The 21,024-nt window shown below is 56.5% G+C and overlaps 1 protein-coding gene across 8 annotated transcripts; it reads left to right on the top strand.

The window, feature by feature from the left end:
* Positions 1-10,853: 10,853 nt before the first annotated feature.
* TLE6 (TLE family member 6, subcortical maternal complex member) lies at positions 10,854-20,126 on the top strand. Of its 8 annotated transcripts, none has more exons than XM_036234132.1 (15): positions 10,860-10,954; positions 11,425-11,517; positions 11,968-12,041; positions 13,396-13,437; positions 16,677-16,998; positions 17,101-17,123; positions 17,400-17,460; positions 17,535-17,638; positions 17,736-17,773; positions 18,170-18,422; positions 18,514-18,764; positions 18,905-19,046; positions 19,321-19,471; positions 19,719-19,795; positions 19,938-20,126. In XM_036234132.1, the coding sequence occupies exons 1-15, from the start codon at positions 10,861-10,863 to the stop codon at positions 20,040-20,042; spliced, it is 1,830 nt and encodes a 609-aa protein (XP_036090025.1). In that variant the 5' UTR covers position 10,860; the 3' UTR covers positions 20,043-20,126. The 8 variants fall into 8 exon arrangements, 7 of the variants coding, with proteins under 7 accessions (XP_036090026.1, XP_036090025.1, XP_036090024.1 ...); XM_036234135.1 differs by lacking the exon at positions 10,860-10,954 and adding an exon at positions 12,351-12,396 and having other exon boundaries at positions 11,369-11,517; XM_036234133.1 differs by lacking the exon at positions 17,736-17,773 and adding an exon at positions 12,351-12,396 and having other exon boundaries at positions 10,854-10,954; positions 17,400-17,638.
* The last annotated feature ends 898 nt before the right edge of the window (positions 20,127-21,024 follow it).

Here is a 21,024-nt window from a genome sequence, read left to right as displayed (position 1 = left end):
CCCGCGCACTCACCATGTTCCGGCCGCGTCCCCGGCTCCTGGACCAACTCCCTCCGCCCCGCGACCGGAGCAGGGAAGACGACGTCCACGCGGCGAGCGCGCCCGCCCCCGGCCCTGATTGGGCGGTGCTCGGGCTCCCCGCGCCCTGATTGGACAGTCCTTGAACCCTTCTCCGAGCCCTTATTGGACAATGCTGCCAGGTCTCACCCTCCCGATGACCCTGATTGGATAGTGCCCGAGGCCTGTCCCGCGGGGTGAGCCGGCGTCAGCTCCCAGCAGCGCCGCTCCCCTAGCGTCCTCCTCCTGGACCACGAGGCCCTGACTCAGTTTCTCTGTGGAGCGCCCCTCGTCCCGAGCCTGGGCAGGACAGGAGGTTCCGGCGACACAGGAGTCAGGAGTCGCCGGCGTCGAAGTCGCCATTGATCCGTGCCTTGTGTTTAGGAACAAAGACCCTCACGATGACGTCATCTCGAGGACGGGCTCGCGTTTGACGTGTGACCTTTGACACAGGAGGCCCGCCCTCTTGCCCTAGCTCCAAGTCGGGGGCTTGAGGTCAGCAGCCCACCGCCCAGGGTTCCTTGCCCCCGTGGGAAATGGGACCCCGCGTCCCAAGCCTGCACGCAGGATTCCGTCTCAGCACAGGACAGGTGTGATGTTAACACTCTCGGGTGTGTATTTTACACTTCAAAGAAATGTCTTTTAAACCAGTTACTGTGTGTGTCTACAGAATTTTGAAATACAAAAGGCTTTGATAGCCCCGAGGCAAATGAATTCCCATTTTTAACCGATTTAAGAAAAAGCTTTAAAAAAATAAATCTGTGTTGGACCTGAGAATTCATATGCACGCTGATTAAATTGGGCCAAACACCTGGAGCATTTCCTATGCCTGCTCTTTTCAAAAGTGCCCTCCAGCTGTGGCTGGAGTAAAAGTATAAACTGATATCATAATCACTTTACTTATGAACATAATGATTTTAAAAAGCATTTTCTAAGGTCTGCAAAAGGGTTTTAATTATTTTCATAAAAATGACAGTGTTTAGGCGAACAAATGTAAGAATGGTTTTTTTATGTAGAAAAGATTTCCAATAAAAAATTACTTTTGATTTAGACACTTTTAAAATATGGGTTTTTGTGTGTGTGTATTAATGTAGAATGCTGCATTCCAAAAGGTCAGCCTGAAATTGGAAATGCGACAGGCTGTGCCCGCTCGCCCCAGGCTCCCCCGCTTCCCGGCCCCAGCGACCGCTCAGTGTTTATGCAGGAAGCAGCAGTTTCACCTAAATGTTTTGGTTTCTTAACTTTCTTACAAAAAAGTATATGGTACACACATTGCAATACCATTTGCTTTTTGGATTTAGTTAAAAATAAATTCCACAGCTCTTTCATCTCCATCTGTGACTTCCTTCATCTTTATAAAGGAGTGTAAGACGGTACAGATTTAATAACCAGTTCTCTCTACGTAGACACTAAGCTTATTTCTAATCTTTTGCTACTCAAATATTCCTGTATTTGGGGGGAATATAACTGAAAACAAAAGCTGGCAGCCCAATAAGCCTCTCACAAAGACAGAGGAGAAAAAGAAAAAGGTTTATTATTGAATCAGCACTAAACCACAACATAATGAGCAGTAAAAGCAACCTGAGATGCCGCAAAGAGGACAACAAAATACCAAAATATAAAACCAACGAGACAGAAAGAACCCTTGGCCCCTTATGTAACCAAGCAGGTGCACCATGACCAGTCCTCAAGTGACAAATCAGAATATTGGTCACACATAGCTTAGCTCGTCATCAGTGCTCCTGATAGTTAGGTGACCATCTGTGTTAGTTAACTGACTTCATCAAAAGAAAAAACGTGTCCTATCTTTAAGACAGGAGATTGTTTTGTAACCTGCAGAGAAGCACTAGCAGGGGGTAGGCTCCCACCCTCCCAGAGAAACTGCAAGAAAAGGCACTATCTACCTTGACAGTTGCATTTCAAAGAGAAGGCTCTCGGGGCCCCCCCGGACAGACTATTGGGTGGTAAAGCTGGAAAGAGCCTTATTGGGCTTTTTAAAGGTTTATACACATTTCCAAAGACAGAGAAAGACACTCTACAAGTTCTCAAAAGAAAACATTCTCAGAAAAAGGAGGTAAAAATCTCTCTCCTTACTTTCTACAAGGAATTAAGGCTCTTATTCTTGATTTAATTTGCTTTCACATCTATAAAAAAAGGTAAATATCAAGGGATCCGGTACAAGAGCATTGAGAAACCCCTCCAAACTTAGACTGAAATCAAAACCAGGAGGTGGTCACATAACATGGTAAAATAAATATTTGAAAATTGTCCATTTTTTCAAGCTTAAAAATTGTTTTAACTTCCGTTGCAAAGTACGTTGTACTCAGAAGAGTGCACTAAATGTTTTGCGCTTAGTTTTAATAACTTAAGTAAAAAATTGTTCCGTTTAAGATATAATACATATGCACTGTAGACTGAGCACCCACTTTCACGGACTGGGGCAGCTGCTATCCCCCTGGGGATGCCCCACCCCAACTCAGAGCCCTCCAGCCCCTAGACAAAATCACCACTCTGAATTTTGTGGTTCAGTGTTTGGTTTAATTCTGCCTCATTTGCAATTTTAAAAAGTGAAGATGACCGGGATTACACTGAAAAGCCTTTTCTGGGGTGTGCACATCTGTGTTTTGTTATGTTTCTTTATACCTGGCCTATATCTACATTTCCTTTCGTTACCCCCAAAATGTTCTTTAGAACCTGTTGCCCTCAGATCCAACTCAAACCTGGCGTTGCATCTTCTAATATTTTAAGGAATTATAGAGTAAAACTGACTTCTTTCAAAGTTGTGAATTTTCATGTGAAGTATAGTGTTTGCAGGATGAGCTCTGCACCCCCCAAATTCGTACGTTGGAGTCCTGGTCTCCAGCACCTCAGAACGTGGCTGTATCAGAAACAGGGATCTCTACTGAGGTCATTAAGGTAACATGAGGTCACTGGGGCGGGTCCCAGTCCAATCTGACTAGTGTCCTTATGAAAAGTGCTCGAGACACAGACATGCAGAGGGAAACCCACATGAGGACACAGGGAGGACATGGCGTCTGCAATCCAGGAGTGAGGCCTGCTGCCACCAGGCCCAGACTCCCAGCCGCCGGGGCTGAGAGGGCACAAATTTCTTTTTACACCACCCAAACTGTGTTTTGTGGTGGCCCCAGCAAAGTGTTTACTGGCATGAGGACAAGCAGGCCAACGGAAAGGGTCCTACAACTCCAGAAACAGACCCCACACATATGGTCAATTAATTTTCCCAAAAGGCACTAAGGTAATTCTGGGTAAAAATGATTCTGGAACACCTGGAAATCTGTGTAGAAAGTAACTCATCCCAACTTCTATGAACAAAAAATATTTTGAGACGGATCATTAGATCTAAGTGTAAAAGCTAAAATAAAAATGGAAAATAACAAGTCTTGGCTGTTCTGAAATGTAGGTTTTACTGTTACTCAGGTATAGTGAGGCCAACAGAGCAGAAGGCGAGTGCCACCCGAGAAGATCCTTTGTTACAGCTCCTCAGAGGGGGCACGCCCAGCCACCACACAGGGCCACACTGGGCAGCAGCAGGTGGCCAGGAGGCAGAAGGATGAAGAGGGAGTGGGGGCGAGCGCCCGCACCACGGTTTCTGTAGGACGCAACGGGTGAGGCAGGGGAGGCAGGTCTCAGGCTGGCTGGCCTAACTCCACGGGGCTGTGAAACAGGGCTGCCCCGAGGAGTCTGGCACCGGGCCCTGGGGTAATCGGAGCAGAGAGAGAGTGGCCAGGAGGAAGTAGAAGGTGGCCTCTGCGTTGACTGGTTTGCATCTGACAAGCAAGGTTCTGGGTAAGTTGTTTACTGTCTCAAAGACCTGGCCACCCTGAGAGGTGCCTTCTCTCCAGGGTCACTGAGGCCCCAAAATGTCAAAACATCAGAATACAGAAAATAAAAAGGCATGAGTAACACACTGGTGAGGATGTGGAGAAACTGAACTCTTGCGCAGCGCTGGTGGGAATGGAAAATGGTGCAGCCTCTGTGGAAACATTTGGCGGTTCCTCGAAAAGTCACACGGATGACCGTCTGACCCGGTAATCCCGCTCCTAGGTATACAACCAAAAGAACTAAAAATAGGTGTTCAAACAGATAAGGGTACACCCACGTTTTCCCTTCTCCGCGCTTCCCCTTCCGGTCCCCGGGCTGCCGGGAGCGGAAGAGGAGGTGGGTCTTGAGTTTGGGATTGGTGGAGCCTCAGGGGTGGGCGGTGCTATCCAGCTCCTCCAATCGCTGAGGAGAGCTGGGACGGGGCGAGTGGGCCCACGGGCTGGATCCTCCCCTTTAGGGCGTGTCCGAAGCGGGAATGGCACTGTGGGTGTGGCTGACTCTGGGGCGTGGCTAGGACCAGAAAGAACCAATTGTGAAGCTGGGGGCGTGGTCACCGTGCACTCCTGGAGCGCCTCGGTTACCCTGACTTACAGTAAAAGCTTCTGCAAGCAATAAACGCGTATTTCCCCCAACGCTTTCCTCATGCTAACACACGCCTGTAAAAAGATATTCACATAGTTGGAATATTTCTTCCTTGAAAGTCTAATTTCTTCCAGAATGGGGTTATATTTTGTGCGTTTCTTTCTTCCATATGGCTTTTCTAATAAATGCGTTGTGATGTTCTGTCTTGGCCACTGGATGGCGACCTAGCTCTTATAGTCACATTTGTGAATATTTTTGTTTTTGTGCATTAGGTAGACCCAGGGAAAGTGCATGTGAATTCCTCAAATACAGTCTCATTAAGCACCCTCTATATCCTCCACTCTGTTTTCTGCACTGGGAGGTACAGCAATAAATGAACACGAATCCTTGTCTTCATCCTTCGTAGATTCTGGTGGGGGAGGCAAAATATTAACCATATTTTAAAATAGCATATGTAACAAATATATCACAATGAAGACGGGGGAGCAGCTGCAAGCCCCTGTCCCTTCTGCTGTATCCCCCAAGGCCCGCATGGCTGTTTCATTCCCATTATGCATGAGAAGCCTCTAAACTACCAAAACTGCTCCTCCCCCTAGCCTTGTTTTTTTTTCCAGTTTCTGGACAAGATGCTTCTGATACTGATGGGCAGGCCCAAGGTGACTGAGGTGGGGCTAGGGTAGGTCTGGGACTCTGTGGACTGCTCCTGGCTGTAAGCTGCCATCTTAGACCCCTAGAGAAGCTCAGGTGTGCAGTGGATGGCAGGTGGGCCGTGCTGGGATAGCTCGTTGGAACTGCATTAAGTTAACAGATTCAATTCAGAAAGAATTGACGATTCTTGCAGATCGTCCTTTTAAGGACGTGTCTGTGTATTCAGAATCAATAACTTCATCATACTGTAGTGTACCCGGATCAATTCCGAGTGAATCATAGACCTAAATGGAAGAGCTAAAACTATGAAACAATGAGAAGGAACACAGGAGAAAAGTCATTGTGACCTTGGATTAGGCAAAGATTTCTCTGAACGCACAGAAAATGTGACGAATACACACCAAAAAGATCAAATGAGTCCTTGAAATTTTTTAATATTTCCTCTTTGAAAGCCACTGTAAAGAAAACAAGAAAGCAAGTGACAACAGAGAGAAAATATTTGAGAAACACATACCGATGAAGTCATCCTATGCAGAATAAAGACTCCTTTCAATGGAGAAGAAGCATGACCACGGGAAGGCCCGCTCACTCCTGAAACTTCCTACTTCGATAGGCTTTGGAAGTACCCGCTGACAGGATTCTGGGATAAAGGGCCACGGAATGCAATTACTGAGTTAATGGGTAGGAATATTCATAATTTACATATGCATATGCATGTATACACACAGAGAAGGATAAATCAAAAGGGGCAAAATATTAACTTTGGGGAAACCAGATGAAGGAGTTCCTGGTACTATTGTTGAGACTCTTCTGTAAACTGGAAATTATATCAAAATTAAAAGTTACCCCAAAATTGGTTCCTCATGTGTACTGTAAACTTACAGTCATCATGAATCCCCTCATTGAAAAGTGATTCTGCTGCAAAGATGGGGGGCAGCCCTGGGCCACTGCTGTGGGGGTGGGAGCTGCTGCCGCCGCTCTGGGAAACAGCCCTGCAGCTTCTGAAAAAGTTAAAGACACGTTCTCGTACCGTGCCTAACGATTCAACTCCCAGGCATCTATCTGCCCGAGAGAAAACAACTTCCGACCCAGTGCTGTCCACGGATGTTCACGACAGCTTTATTTGTGATTCACCCCAAACTGGAAGTACCCAGATGTCCAGCCCTGTGATGGAATCCCAGTCAGCGATGAAAAAGAATGAAGTGCTGACACACGCGAAAACGGAGATGAAACTCAAAAGAACTGCGCTCACTGAGCGCAGTCAGACACAAAGGACCACATATTGTGTGAGTCCATTTATGACATTTCTAGAAAAGGCATATCTACCGAGACAGAAAACTAGGAATGGGAGAAAGGATGGATTCAAAACAGACAGGAGAGATATTTCTGAGGCGATGGGAATTTTCTAAAATCGGATCGTGGTAATGCTTGTACAATGGGACAAACGTCCGAAAAATCATCTAACGCTACGCTTAAAATGGATGACTTCATTGTTATGTAAATTTACTTCAACAAAGCTGTAATAAAACATTTTCCCAGCAGAGGGCGCCAGAGACCAGGAGTTAAACTGAGAGCCAGCCCAGATGAGTCTAATTTGCAGACTACCTTCCCCTCCTCCCACCTCATGGAGGGAATGAACTGGACCTTCAAGAAGAGATTCTACGGGCTCTCCATGCCGTGGAGGTTGCACTGGGGGAAAGCCACTGCCTTCATTCAGATGATGCCATTGGAATTAACCATTGGCTCACTGCAAATTTGCTGGGAAACCTTCCAACAGCCTAAAACAGCCGTGGCTTGACTGTCAAAATACAACCTCATGACCCCCAACCTGCCCAGCCCCATGGGGAGAGTGTCAGAAGCACGCAGGACCCCCTGGAGGGTGAGAAGCCACCTTGGACCCCACGGTGGAGACGCAGGCGTCCGAGGAAATAAGCACACAAAAAAAATGCACACGCAAAAACGTACATGGGTGGACCTAAGTGTTCTCCATTCCGCCGTCCTTCAGGCAACGCACGAGCACGACAGACAAGGAAGAATGAGTTAAAATAAAAAATGTCCCGGGGTGGTGAGTAGGATCGCGAGCGTGTGAGAGAAAGTGATGAAGCCTCACTCGGGAGAGATTTTTCGATTGAGTTCTGAAAGGCGTTCACTGTACAGGGGGGAAAGAGAAGCCGAAACGCGGGTCTCTCCTCAGTGACCTGACATCGAACCGGCAAAGCCGCCCCCAGATTCCTGCCCACAAGAACCCGCAGGATGATAAAGCTTTACTGTTTCTAGCCACCAAGTTTGGGGGCAGTTTGTTCTGTGACACTAGCTGACACATCTGGGTTTCTTCAGGAGCAAGAGCCAGGGCCAGGAAGTCCAAGACCCAGTGTGGGAATAGATGCGACTTCCTCCAAGCTTGGTGCACGGTGAGCATCCCGTGGCAGGAACCGAAGTTAGATCTGGGAGTTCTGCCGTAAGGCTTGTAAGGCTACGTCTTGGAGGAAGCTGACATGAGTTCACATCCTAGCTTCGATATTTGGTGACTGCATGACCTTGGGCAGGTCAGTTAACCTCTCTGGGCCTCAGTTTTCTCATCTGCAAAATGGGAATGTTGGGGTTCATGGACAATTGAGTGGGTCACGACGGTAACTTAATGACTCTGTTAAGCTTTATAGAGACTAGAACTGTGTCCTTGAGAACGATTCCTCCAAATTCTAACCCACCTCGACTCGGCTCCCTCCTCGACCTCATCCCCCCCACCACCACCACCCGGAAATGTGACCTCATTGGGAAATCGGGTCATTGCAGATGTAATTAGTTAAGATGAGGTCATGCTGAAGTAGGGTGGCCCAAATCCAATGACTGATGTCCTTATAAGAGGGAAATTCAGACACAGAGACACGCGGGCGAGAGGCCACGTGAAGGTGGATGTGGTGATCAAGCTGATGTGTCTGTCTACAAGCCAAGGAAGGCCAAGGACTGCCGGGCACGGCCAGAAGCTGGAAGAGGCAGGAAGGACCCCTGGCGCCTTCGGAGGGAATGCAGTCCTGCTGACGCCTCGATTTTGGACTTCCGGCCTCCAGATGTGAGAGAAAAGATTTCTGTTGTTTTAAGCCAACCATTTCGTGGTCATCTCTTACAGCGGCTCGTGAAAGGAAGACAAGCCTCTTCCCACCGCTGGCAGAGAGCAAACCTCAATCGATACCAGGTAATTCAATAAATTCACTTTTCCTGGGGCCAGGCCTGAGTTCAAGGGCAGACACGTGGGGTCCAAAAGTGGGAGCGGCGGGGGCATATCCCGTTCTTAAGCGTCTCCCAGCCCGGCCAGCGTCCTCAGAGGGTCTGTCCTACTGCTCTTGCCCATCCTTCGCCGGGCTGGCGCTTGGGGCCTGAACCTACAGGCTTTCCGCAGCTTCCTCCCCGCTTCTGACACTTGGCGATTGTCTCTTGCTCCTGTGGGCCACTGGAAAGTTCTGGGAGTCGGGGAGGAAAAGGGGCGGTCGAAGCCTTTCCCCGCCTCCCTGTTGTCACCTCCTTGTCACTCCACAGCCTCCTCTCCACCCTGGGCTTCCTTTTGAGCCCACTGCCCCACCCACGGCCAGCCCAGGTGACCCGAGGGCCCGCGGGTCTGGGTCTGAGATCTCCGGAGCAGGCCCAGGGAATTCCAAAGCTTTGGAGACGTAAACCCCTTTCCTCTGAAACTTTCATCCAGACCTTGGACGTCCACCAAGTAAAGCACGGCTCAGAAGCCAAGAAGGAAAGCTGTGCTTCCCCTTGGCTATCTGCTGTCATCTGTCCGCTTCCCAAGGGCCCAAGGAGGCCCCGTCCCTTCTGGCCAGCCTGGCACAGGCGGGGAAGAGAAAAAGCAAGAACCAGCGAAAGTATCAAAGATCGGCCAACCCCACGCGCAGAAATTTCAAAAAGTAAGAATGGAACGGCAGCCATGAAATGCTTCGGACTTCTACGCGGACCTAGAATTTTTCTTTTTGAAGAACTTCAGATCTGTGCCGTCCAGCAGAACTTTCTACGATGGCGGACAGTCCCCAGCCACACGTGGCCACTGAGCGATTGAAACATGGCCAGTGGGCCTGAGGAACTGAGGTTTAAATTTTATTTAATTTGTTTTAAACAGCCACAGGGACCCGGTGGAAACCAGAAGAGACAAGCCAGCCTCAGCTGAACTGGTGTGTCCAGCTGTAAGTCTCCAAACACAGAGAGGAGAGCCAAGCGCACAGAGGGAGGCAATTAGCAGGCTGGGTCATAAATAAAATACACTTCAATTAAGGGCCAGTTGAGGGATCATGGGTGAAAACCTTCCTTTGCGGTTCACATAGGCAGCCCTCACTTTCCCTGCCCCCCCCCTGGCCACAAAACCCAAGGTATGCATTTGCATCAGAACCTCTGGGGGCTACCCATTCCGAGATCTGACCCCTCAGTCCCCCCCTCCACACACACACACCGTGGCAAAGCACAGATCGTGGGAAACGGAGAGGTCTCTGGTCTGCGTGGATCCCCAAGCCAGCACGCCACCCAGGAGCCTGCAGCCGGCTGTGACGGTGCGTTAGGATCCTGTCAGCGTTGTATGAATTTTTAGCCACTGAGATTAAAACAAGATTAGCTCCAATCCAAACCACATTTGGTGGAAAATGAAATAAGAAAGGGAGGATGGAGGTCTCTCTGAGGTGGTGACCTCTGAGCCAGAGGTGAAGGTAAGGGAGGGAGGGAGCCCATGGCTGCCAGGTGGGAGACTATCACTGGCAGAGGAACTAGCAAGTGCAAAGGTCCCGGGGTAGGCAGGAACTTGGCCTCTCACTCCAAAACTCTGGACTGATCACTTCACTTCTCCTGCAGGCCTCTGGCTTCTCAGCCTCTGGCTCCTTGGCCTGGGCCAGAATGGAACGCGGGAACCCCTCAACAGCCCCCTACAGGCCCCACCTACTTATCTCTGAAGCCAGCCCATGCCAAGAATACCCACCACGCTTTCCCACTTTGGCCTTGAACTTGAAAAAAATGTACCAGCCTCAAGGCCTTTGCGGTAACTGTTTTCGGTTCTCAGATCCTCTGGCCCTGGGCTTGGAGGGCAATTGGGAATGTGTAGCCTGGGGCTCGGGCTCAGGAAAGCCGGATGAAAGGGAGCAATCGAGTTTTCCCAAAAAGGGGGCTTAAGCTTCGTTTGCATTTCATGTTATTTAGCATCGTGAAATGTTATCAGCCCATTCCTAAGGGCCGGGGTGAGAGTGCTAAAGATCCCTCCCCCAGCAGGGTTCAGTCCCCAGCTCCCCATCTCCTGCATGAGCCACTCCTGGGCATGGCGAAAATGTATCAGGCTGCTCACCTAACAGTGCAATTACACCCCGCCAAGCTCCCCCCCCCCCAAGTTGCAGCCTCTGACCCCAAGTCCCAAGCTTGCATGAACAATCTCGCCCCCGCCTGCGCCCGAAACTGCCCGCGGCTCTGCACGCGGCCCATCCCTGCAGCGGGACCGCAGGAGTTAAGGCGCAGCAAGGGTTGCTCTGATTGACAGCCCGGCCGCAGCTAGGGGGGAGTCAACCAATCAGAGACGGCGGCCGCGACGCACGTGGGCAGGCGGCCTCACGATTGGTCAGCGTCTCCAGCGGCCGCTCGCGGAGCCCGAGCCCACGTGCAGCTGCTGCCGGTCCATTGATCCGCACCGCGGTGCAAGGAGGTGGCGGGGCGGGGCCGAGGCGGGGCCGGGGCGGGCCACTGAGGGGCCCGACGGGACAAATGGCCCCCGGGGTAGAGGGGGGAAAGGCTCTCACTTGGCTGACCTGCGTGGCTTCTCCCTTACCCCTTCTGAACCTCCATTCTAAGGAAGGAAGTAGGCCGCGAGTCTCCTGGAGGACTCCCGGGTCCCCGGGTCCCCGGGCTGGGGAGGCGGCTGGAAGGGCGTTGAAGGGCAGAAGCCAAGTAAAGAGGGGACTTTCCGCAGCTGTGATTAGGTTGCAGCGGTCCCTTTCCTTCCGCCTGAGAAACTCCTCCTAATTGACTTAGCCAACTCTTACTCGTCCCTCAAAACCCCTTTCCTGTGATCACCCGCGCTTGAGGAAACTGTCTCGAAACTGAGCTGAGCGTTGGCGTCCTTCTCCCGGCTCCCCCAGCCCCGACTGCGCCCCCCACCCCACCCCCATCACATCCCCCTGTCAATCAGCAGGCAGTCTGATGCACGAACACAGGCGTGGGGAATGCAGTGGGGGTGCTGGAGGGGAGACCAGGGGCGGGCGGGCTGGTCTGTCCCTGTCGCTGCCCAGCCTCCAGCCCTCAGGACCTGCCTCCTCTTGTTACTTTCAGAGTCCTTGCAACTACTACTGAAAGATGACCTCTTGGGGCCATCCGGGCTCCCAGGAGCACCCTCCAAGGACTCTGAGCCCCCCAGGAACTTCGGTGAGGAGGGCATAGCGTGGCATGAACCCCTGAGGGGAGGGGAAGAACCTGGGGGGCTGGGCTCATACAATTCTGATGGAGGGATGGGAGGGGGCCGGCCAGGCCTTTGAGCTGGGGTCACTACCCCATCGTACCTATGGACAGGTGATGGATGCAGAGGCACTTGTTTTAAATTAAACTTCTCATCCCCCAGGCCTAAAACACAACCTGTTAACGTTTTACAAGCAAAATCCCCTCGCCTCTGGGCCTCACTTTCCAGAGATGACCATTTCTAACAATTTCGGCCAGGGGTGGGCAAACTTCTTCCATAAAGGGCCAGAGAGGGGAATACTTCCGATTTTTTAAGGCAAGATGCAAACTGGAAGAGACTCCACAGGCACTTGCGTGGCAAGAGAGAAGGCAAATTACCTTCAGATTAGCGGGGTCCCAGCTCACCTCCCACCTTTCCAGGCTCACGCTGGGGCCAGCCCTTCAGCCATGACCCCTCAGAACTTCCTAGACCTTCTCAAGAAGCAGTTCCCCAGGTGAGGACGATTCAAGGCCCTGCCGTGGCCTTAAGCCCGTGACCCAAAAGACAGACTACTGGGGGTGCCCGAAGCAGAAGGAAAACCCATAACACCAACCCGGCTTTCGTCTAGACGTTTGATTTCTCCGGCATGAACGTGCTTGCGTTCAGTTATACGTTTATGAATGCCGCATTAAACTCGTATTCCTCTTGACACTGCCTTAAACGCGGCCCTTTGAAGGGGACCCTCATTCCCGCCCTGTGGGGGGGGGGGCTCATTCTGGGAAAGAGTCCTGCGCCTCCTTCCAGCCGGCCTGTCTTCCCGCAGGTTCCCCGCTCACTTGCCGGCCCAGGTGGAGAGCATTTACCACTCGGTGAGCCACAAGCCCGGCAGAGCCCCGGGCAGCCCTCCCAGAACCCTACGGACTGGCCCGTCGGCCCCATTTCAGGACACCCTCTTTTCTGTTTTGCTAACTTTGGGCGAGCAAGCTAACCCTTTGAGCCCCACCTTCACGAGTCTTTTTTTTATGGTTATAATTTTTATGCGTTTATTTGAGCCAAACCGACATGTGTAGGGAGCAAGATCTCAAATGCTCCCAAGTTTTTCTTAATAACCTTGCTGTGAAAACTAGAAGTTCCATACTTAAAGGTGTTTCGGACGTGGTTCCATAATGTAGCGGTTAGCACATCTGCTTTACACGCAGAAGGTCCTGGGTTCCCGCCCCAGTGGAGCCCCAGTCTATGGTCTACAGCCCTGCCACCCTGAACAAGCCCAATGTCTAATCTTGGAAGCTAAGCTGGGTCGGGCCTGATTAATACTTGGATGGGAGACCACCTAGGAAGATGAGGTGCCCTAGGCATAGGTAATAATAATAAATAATTTAAAAAATAATAAAGGAGGTGTTTCTTCTTCCCACAGCACAGACTAGAGTCCCTGCCCCTGACGGATGTATGTTCTAGTGTGTTGATATCTTCTAGAACTTTCCATGTTTTGTATCAATGATGTCTATACCTGCTAGGCACGTGTGGCAATTGAACAGGGAAAGGGGGTCGCGGCAGGGGCACGGCCTGTGCAGAGGCCCTGGGGCCAGACTGAGCCTGATGTGCTGGAGGAACAGCCCGGAGGCCCCTGTGGCTCTGGGGGAGGCCTTTGACCTTCCCTTCACATCTAGAATGAAATCCAGGATCCTCCCTAATTAGCTCCTGTCCCGAGTATATGAACTGGTGTCCCATCTGATGAGAGTAGGGACCAGAGAGGTCAGGTGACTTGTGCAGGGCCACACAGCCAGGGAGAAGATGCACAGAGTTCTTCATGGCCCAGAGCCTTGAACGCGCCCATCGATCTCCACCCACCAAGCCTTGTTCCTTCACAGCTCCAGAGGCTCCGGCAGGATCTGCAGGAACATCACAGACAGGTAAGCGCGCGACCAGGAGCTCAGGTGTGGCTGCCCCTCTTTGAAAGGAAGAGGAGGGCAGGGAGAGGACGGGGTGGCGGGGTCAGGTCACGCAGGGCCCTGTGGGCCTTGAGAGGACTTGGAGGTGGGAGCCTCGGCGGCCTGTGGGCGGAGGAGGGGCAGGACCAGGATCCCCACAGCTTGGAAGCGCGTCTTCCATCCTCCGAGCCCCTTCCTCCTGGTCTGCTCCCTGGGCCCCTGCGTGGCTCAGATGAGGCCAGGAGCCTCCTTGGCAATTTGCGGCTCAATTGCTTCAGCTCTGAAGGGCCCGTCGTGTGTGCCAGGCACGCCCGGATCGCCGTCTCCATGTGTCTGAGTTCCCCCGGGGCCCTGGCTCCCTGCACGGGGCACTTTGCCCAAGCCGAAGCCTGACTTCCACCCCTGCCTGTCCCCCCGCCACCTGGCCCCTTTCTCCTGGGTGCTGGCAGGACTTTCCGCCTATGCCAGATGTGACTGGCAGAGGGCCAGGGCCGTGTCTGCGATTTAGCAGGGCCTGGGGTGGGCAGCTCAGGGAACGGGGAGAGACAGATGGGCGGGGGGCAGGGAGGGGGAAGACAGGAAGCAACCAGAACAGTTATTCATTCAACAGACATTTACCCATCACCTTGCCAAGTGCTGTTGTAGGCGCCAGGGAAATAGCCAAGGCCACAGACAAACCCCTGCCCTCCGGGCGAGGGGAGCTCGGTAAACAGAAGTGTCAGATGGCGGGTCCGGGCAAGGTGGGGTTGGCACAGAGCACTCCGTGGGGGCCAGGATAGGGGTGGGTTGCCATCTAAGGTATCTGGAAAACAGCACATGCCAAGGTCCTGGAGCAGAGGGAGTGCGGGGGGGGGGGAGGGGGGAAGAGGAGGTGAGGGCGGGAGGTGGGGGTCATGCCCAGCCGTGTGGGGTGTGGGGAGGACTCCGGCATTGACCCCAGGGAGGCAGCAGCCTTGGAGGGCTATGGGTAGCCGGGGACCTGACTCGGGTGCACACAGGCGCCCTCTGGCTGCAGCACGGAGGACAGGCTGTAGAGGGCCCAGGCAGGAGCTGGGGTCGCTGGGACCGTCCAGGTGTGGAATGCTGGTCACACAGATCGGTTCGGTGGTGAGAAGGAATGACATTGTGGATGTGTTTTGGGAGGAAACTGACAGAACTTGCTGAGTATCAAAAGGTGGGGGATGAGGCCCCGAGATAGGCTCCTTGCGTCGTTGGTCAACCGAGGACCCCCCTCCCCCGCCCGCCCCGCCCCCACCCCGCAGCCGCGCCAGCCACGTGGTCCTGCACAGACCTCCTGTTCCTCCCTCGATCTCCCAGCCTCCTTGCTGTGCATTTAAAATCCCCAGCAGCAGCAGCCGCAGCCCCTGCTCTCCCCGCCTGCCTGCACACCGCGCTCCCCGGGGAGGGCCGGCTCGCGGGGCGAGAGGGAGCAGCACTTTTCATGCTGAGTGCATTAAAGTGCCAGTAAATTGCGCATTAACGAGCCAGGGCGAATTGGGGAAGGCTCCCCGGGGCCTCGTGCTGCTCGGAGGCCCAGCTGGGGAATCCATCACCACGTGGCCCCAGGAGACTGCAGCCCAGAGCGTTCAGGGCGCTGGGAGGGGCTCCCGCAGCCCAGCCCCTCCGGCCACCATGTTTGCCCAGCAGGCAGGGGAGGGGCGGGGCCGTGCAGGGAGGCGGCGACCGCTGCCTGGCCCCCTGTGCTTCCTCCAGCCGCTGCCTGGCCCCCTGTGCTTCCTCCAGCCGCGAGGACGGGCCCGGCATCGCGGGGCCTCAGTTTTCTCCTCTGCAAAATGGAAGTGCCACCGCGGAGTCACCTGCCAAACAGCTGACAGCCGTTGGGCGCGTGCGCTGCCCACGCTGCCCTTCCTTATCGATCATCTTCGCGAATCGGAACGATTCTCGAGGACTGTGGAGTTGGTCCTAGGCCAGACGACCCGGTGGGGGCGGGAGGGGGGCGCTTCTCAGCATCTGCTGTGGAGGGGAGGAGGCCATAAGCCAGCTAAAGGCCAAGTCCGCACTGCCCTAAACGGTAGCCATGGGACCTGTGGCTATTTACGTTAAACAAGTGGCACCAGCCACATGTCGAGTGCTCAGTAGACACATGAAGCTCGCGGCTACCTCGCCAGACAGGCGGCTCCAGAACAATTCGCTGTCACTATGTTGAGTCTGGCGCTGGACTAAATATAGCTGCGCGCACACCCGTTCCTATAGAGATGCCCGTCCTGCCAGGAGGTGGGTCTCCCCACTGCGAAGTCCTGGGCGCCCGGCCGGGAGCTTCCAGCCGCGTTCGCTCTGCGTCCTCAGCGGGCGCATCCTGGGAACCACTGGCCTCGGTGCTCCGTGCCCGTGGCATCGACTGTGGCAGCCACTGGCCTCGCGTGGCTGTCGCGCACCTGAAGCCCGGCCGCCGGGACTCGGGGAGAGCCCTTTTTTAACTACGCTTTATGTTTGCGCAGCGTCGGCAGCCGGTGGCCGCCGTGGGGGACACGGTCCCGTGGAGAGGGGTTAAGAGCGAAGCCGTGTGGTGGAGAACGGGGCGGGGGGCTCGGTGGGACAAGCGGACATGACCAGGGGGCACAGCCGGCCTGTGGGGCGGGCGGGGACAACACTCGGACATAGGTCACCGAGGCCCTTCTGTGCCCGTAAAAACTTTTAACCTACATTTGGAATCGGCTGTGGTCACATGGCTCGATTTTCAATACAAAATAACGTAAGCAACCCTCCCCCCAGCTCTCCTGACCGTCCTGTCCTGCAGGTCCTTCTCCCCAACAGGTCGTCGTCCTTTTTTTTACTATCTTTTTAACGTCTAAGCAAATTCAGAGGTCGCCCCCAGGTAGGGGAACAGTTACGCACAGCTGCACCCTGCGAAGCCATTTCCAGCAGAAGGGTGGCGTCGGGGTTCCTGCCCTCCGACATCCTGAGAAGAGCAGCAGCGAGGCGGACCCGGAGCTCGGCTTTGGCCCGCACCGTACTGGCTACTGGCCCGTGGGGTCGGGCTTGCGGGGTTGGGCTTTGCTGGCCGCCGCCGAGGCCGCCGGGTGCTCGGAACTCGCTGGGTGTCGTGCGCGGGGCTCCGCCTATCGAGGACCACCCGAAACACTCGTGGTCGCTGGTGCGGCCTCGTCTTACACGCAGGGAAACTGGCTCGCAGGAGGGGCTTTGCGCCCGGGGCTGTCCCATCCCAGAGCCTTAACTGGAGTGACGTCCCCCTACCCCAGGCAGAACACTTCCTACGGACCATGGAGACCTACAGCCAACCTCCCTGTGGGGAGCAGGCTGACCCCGAGGCTCCCTGGCAGCCAGGGGTCAAGCCGCCGCAGCTGTCCGGGCTCCAGGGGTCAGCCTTCGAAGACATCGCGGCCAGGAGGTCATCTGACTGGCTGCAGCGGCCCTCCGGCGTGGACGGCGCCCCCGCCCGCCAGCTAGCCACGCAGTCGTGCTGGAACTCGGAACCCCAGTTTTGGCACGATATCCTGACCCTGCGACTCTGGGAGATTTTCACTCGGAACCCTAATAAGACGGATGCACCAAGACACAGGCGTGAGTCTCCCCGAGGGCGGGAGGGGTGGCCTCGGGCCACGCGGAGGGCAGCACGGGCTGAACCCTGTCCTCCTCCTCCTCCTCCTCCTCCTGTGGCCGTAGCGACAGAACAGATGCCAGGCCTGGTGAGTGAGCGGGTCATCCTGGCCGGGCCCCCGGCGGGGCGGTCAGGCTCCTGTGGGACTGGTCGGCCTCCCCCACCCTTGGGCCCTTCAAGGCCTCAGGACTGTTCCCCGAGGCTGTCCGCAGTGCCGCGTGCGGGGGGGGGGGGCGGGGGATGCCGCTCGGGGCCGTCGCCAAGTCGAGTGGTCGCTGCTGGGCCTCCCTGAGGCTTCCGGCTCTGAGGCCGAACCTGGGCGGGACCCCTGGGCTAACCAGATCACCCTGTTTCTCGCGGACAGCAAAGCTGGGAGCCAGGACCGTGCTACTCGGGCGTGGAACCGTCTACCGAAGACGCCACGGGTAACCCCGGTGGGCGGGGGCCGTCGGCTACCAGAGGCCGTGCCCGCCGCTCACCTGCCTTTGTCTCTGCCCAGTTCTCAGCCCGCCGGCACCCCCCTACGGCTCCCCTGCAGGTTCCCCAGGAGAGGGCACGGGGCCAGGCATGTCACCAGGGGGGACGCGCTCTCGTGTGGCCCAGGTGAGACCCGGGCCTGAGTTGGCATCTCCCCCTGGAAGTCGGGAGGCCTGGGGCAGAGGGAGCCACCGTGGCTAAGCCATGATCTCGCCCACCGCAGGCGCCCGCTGGTAGAGGCTGTCGCCTCATGAAGCCCATGTGAGTGTGGGCCCTGTCCTCCTCTCCGTACCCCTGCCCCTTCACACACTGCTGCCCCTCCCTGCACAGCCGGCTGGGTTCAGGGAATTGAGGAAGGACCTGCCCCCGGAATGGGGGGCTGTGTCAGAGCCGGGTGCCTGCAGTTCCAACCTGTGGCCGAGGCTGGGGGCGCCCAGCTGGGGGAGAGGCAGCTGGGCGAGAGGAAGGGGTGTGACGGCTAGGACCTCGAGGGATGGGCATGGGTTTCCCAGGTGTGCTGTGGGCAGAGATTGGGGGAAGGGCAGTGTAGTGGGAAATGAGGCCCAAGAGAAGACCCCACGCCCGAAACAGAACGGAGCCCCTCTGGGAAGAGGGGCTCACTGGCAGGCTGGTGACCCCGAGGCCTCCCTTCCTAAGATGCTGGGACCCCGAGGAATTCGAAGACACCTGGAAGAGGCCGGACGCCTTGCCCCGCCCGTCCAACAAGCTGGCCGTCCCGTGCAGGGTGGAGAGGAAGCGCGTGCTGCGCCACGGGGAGCCCGTGCTGGCCGCCGCGGTGAGCAGCTTCACGCGGCACGCATTCACCTGCGGCCGGAGCGGCGTCAAGGTGTGGAGCCTGGTCCGCCAGGTGGCAGAGGACAGGTTACCCGAGAGCCACCTGCCAGTGCAGGTGGGTCCGGGCGGGCCCGGGGTGGGGCTTCTGGGAACAGGCGGAGCCGTCTGCAGGGGAGGAAGCTCACTTTGGCCTCTGCCCGCCCCAGACCCGCGGGGCCTACCTGCGCACCTGCCTGCTGTTCTCCAACAGCACCACCCTGCTGACGGGTGGCCACAACCTGGCCGGCGTGAGCGTGTGGGACCTGACGGCGCCCACGCTGCACGCGGGCGCGGAGCTGCCCTGTGCCGGCCTCACCTGCCAGGCCCTGGCCGCCAGCCTGGCGGACAGCCTGGCCTTCGCCGGCTTCACCAATGGCACCGTCAGAATCTGGGACCTGCGGGACCACAGCGTGGTCAGGTGTGATCCCGGGGCGGGCGGGTCAGCCTGAGAGCCCCTCCCACCTCACCCCCCCGGGCCCCCCGTGGGTGGGCGGGTGACATGCCTGGGGCCCAAAGCTCCGAGTCCCAGCCCGACCCCCTCCTCCGTCTCCTGGCCAGGGACCTGCTGGGCCCCCCAAATGGAGCCAAGAGCATTTCTGTCAAAGGCCAGAACATCTGGGCAGGGGGTCTGGACGCCTGCCTGCGGTGCTGGGACCTGAGGGCCCCCGGGGAGCCTCAGGAACACCAATTCGAGTCCCAGGTGTGCGGACGGGACTCAGGGAAGGAGGTGGATGTGGAAGGGTAGCGTGGGGTAGCGGTGCCCCAAGTCTCGGTGGTGCGGGGAGGGACAGGGGACTCTGGATGGACATGCTCCAGAGCAGCCCACTCTATTGCTGAGCAGACTGAGGCTCAGGGTTGCGAGGCTGCTCATCAGGGCAGCAGGTGGTTGGCCCCCCGGCCGGGCCCCTGTGCTCCTTCCTGCCTCCCTGCCAGGCGGTGCCCTGACCAGGTGCCTTCCTGCCACCTGCCTCCAGATAATAAGCATGTCCCCCAGCCCCCGGGAGGACTGGCTTCTGGTGGGCACAGCCAACGGCCAGCAGTGGCTGCAACCCACCTGCGGGGGTGAGAAGCGCCTGGTGGGCTGTAAGGCCAGCACCATCCTCGGTCTCAAGTTCTCCCCCTTGGGTGAGTGGCCAGGAGTGGGTGGGGGCCGTCCCCGGTGTCCCCTGGCCTCCCATAGCCCCGCTTCGCTCAGGTGGCCCGGGGTCGACCCTTCCTGACCTTCCTTGGCCCCTCGCCCCCCGCACGCTTCACGGGGAGGAGCCTCTCTGTCGTGAGGTGAGGGAGCCGGGGGTCTCTCCGTGTCCCAGATCCCCAGGGGGCTCGCCCTCAGCCGCCAGCTTTGACCCCGGGCCTCTCTGCCTCCTTCCAGGCTGGTGGTGGGTGAGCGTTGGGATGGACAACCTGGTCAGCATCTGCAGCATGCCCAGGGGGGCCGTGGTGGTCCAGGTACCAGGGCGGGCGGTGCTCTCGTGCTGAGCCCAGGGGTCCCCAAGCGAAGACCCCAGCGGGGGAGGCCACATTTGACTTGAGCAGCAGCGTTAGGGTGGAGGGCGAGGGAGCCCTTGTCTCTGTTCGCTGACCCTCCCAGGTACCCGAGACTTCCTCTGTCACGTGCTGCGACGTGTCCCTTAACAACCGCCTGGTGGTCACGGGGTCCAGGGATCACGCCTCAGTGTACCAGATCGCGTACTGAGGGCCTCGCCCGTGCTGTCTCAACTCAGGGTCCTTTTTTTGTCTTTTTCCCCCGGGCACAGGGGGGCCATGGTGGAGGGGTGCGGTGGGGGAGCTCGGTGGTCTTTGTCACGTGTAATAAAGCCATTGGTTCTGTGTCCTGTCGCCTGGCCATCTCTTTGCGATTTAGAAGGACCCCGGGTCTGAGAATCTGACCAAAGCCACTGCCCCCGTCGGGGAGGGGACGGTGGGGTCGCTCCCTCCTGCTCCCCAGCCCCCAGCCCGCCTCCACGAGCCACGGAGAGATGGTTCCCGGCCATTTCACGATTCCGGGGTGGGGTCCTCGGTCCTTCGCAAGACACCCCGTCCACTCACACCAGGCCAGGTCCACCCTCTTTGTGGGACCCCCCCCTCCCAGATCGCCATCTGCTCGGCTGTCCTTCCAGGAAAAGCAGCGTCCCAGATGGCGGCAGCCGGCTCATCCCTCAGCCACAGAACTACCTGTCTCCACAAAGGAATCCCAGTGACCTTGTCGCCCCGCCATCTCCCTGCGGGAGGCCCCAGCAGCATCCCTGCTACCTCCCCGCCTGCCAGGCCTTTCCAACTCACAGTCCCAGAACCCAGACCTGACCAGTGGCCACCCCGCCAAGCCCTGCCCCTTCCCCGGCCCCTCGTGCGCGGGCTTCCTCTGCTTCAGCCAGATCTGGAGTCCTTTCCTCTGAGCCTCTGCACACGCTGTTCCCTGTGTTTCGTGGCCATTCCCGGCAGCCGTCCCTCCTCCCCGAGCTCTCGGCTTAGCCACCGTCTCCTTTGGGACGGGGACTTTCACTGTCACAGTGAGTGGGCCAGGCATCGTGTCAGGCTCTTTAGAGTTCCCCGTGGCTCTCAAAGGAAACGTGACTGTACCCCAAATAATGACGTGCTCCGCTGTAACCCCCCACCCTTCAGTTTGAGGCGACACTAAGGGACGTTTGGGCCACGTGGGACGTTTGGGGTCCTGCTGT

Source organism: Rousettus aegyptiacus, unplaced genomic scaffold, assembly GCF_014176215.1.
Source record: "Rousettus aegyptiacus isolate mRouAeg1 unplaced genomic scaffold, mRouAeg1.p scaffold_m13_p_16, whole genome shotgun sequence".
Classification (NCBI taxonomy): domain Eukaryota; kingdom Metazoa; phylum Chordata; class Mammalia; order Chiroptera; family Pteropodidae; genus Rousettus; species Rousettus aegyptiacus.
This window is presented reverse-complemented; position numbering and strand designations above follow the sequence as displayed.

Excerpts from the sequence above, each read along its gene's own strand:
- TLE6 (XM_036234129.1), top strand. The coding sequence starts at position 10,861 with ATGGCCCCCGGGGTAGAGGGGGGAAAGGCTCTCACTTGGCTGACCTGC. Across the intron at positions 17,639-18,169 it reads CGCGCTCTCGTGTGGCCCAG|ATGCTGGGACCCCGAGGAAT; the intron begins GTGAGACCCGGG and ends TCCCTTCCTAAG. Across the intron at positions 18,765-18,904 it reads CGGGACCACAGCGTGGTCAG|GGACCTGCTGGGCCCCCCAA; the intron begins GTGTGATCCCGG and ends TCTCCTGGCCAG.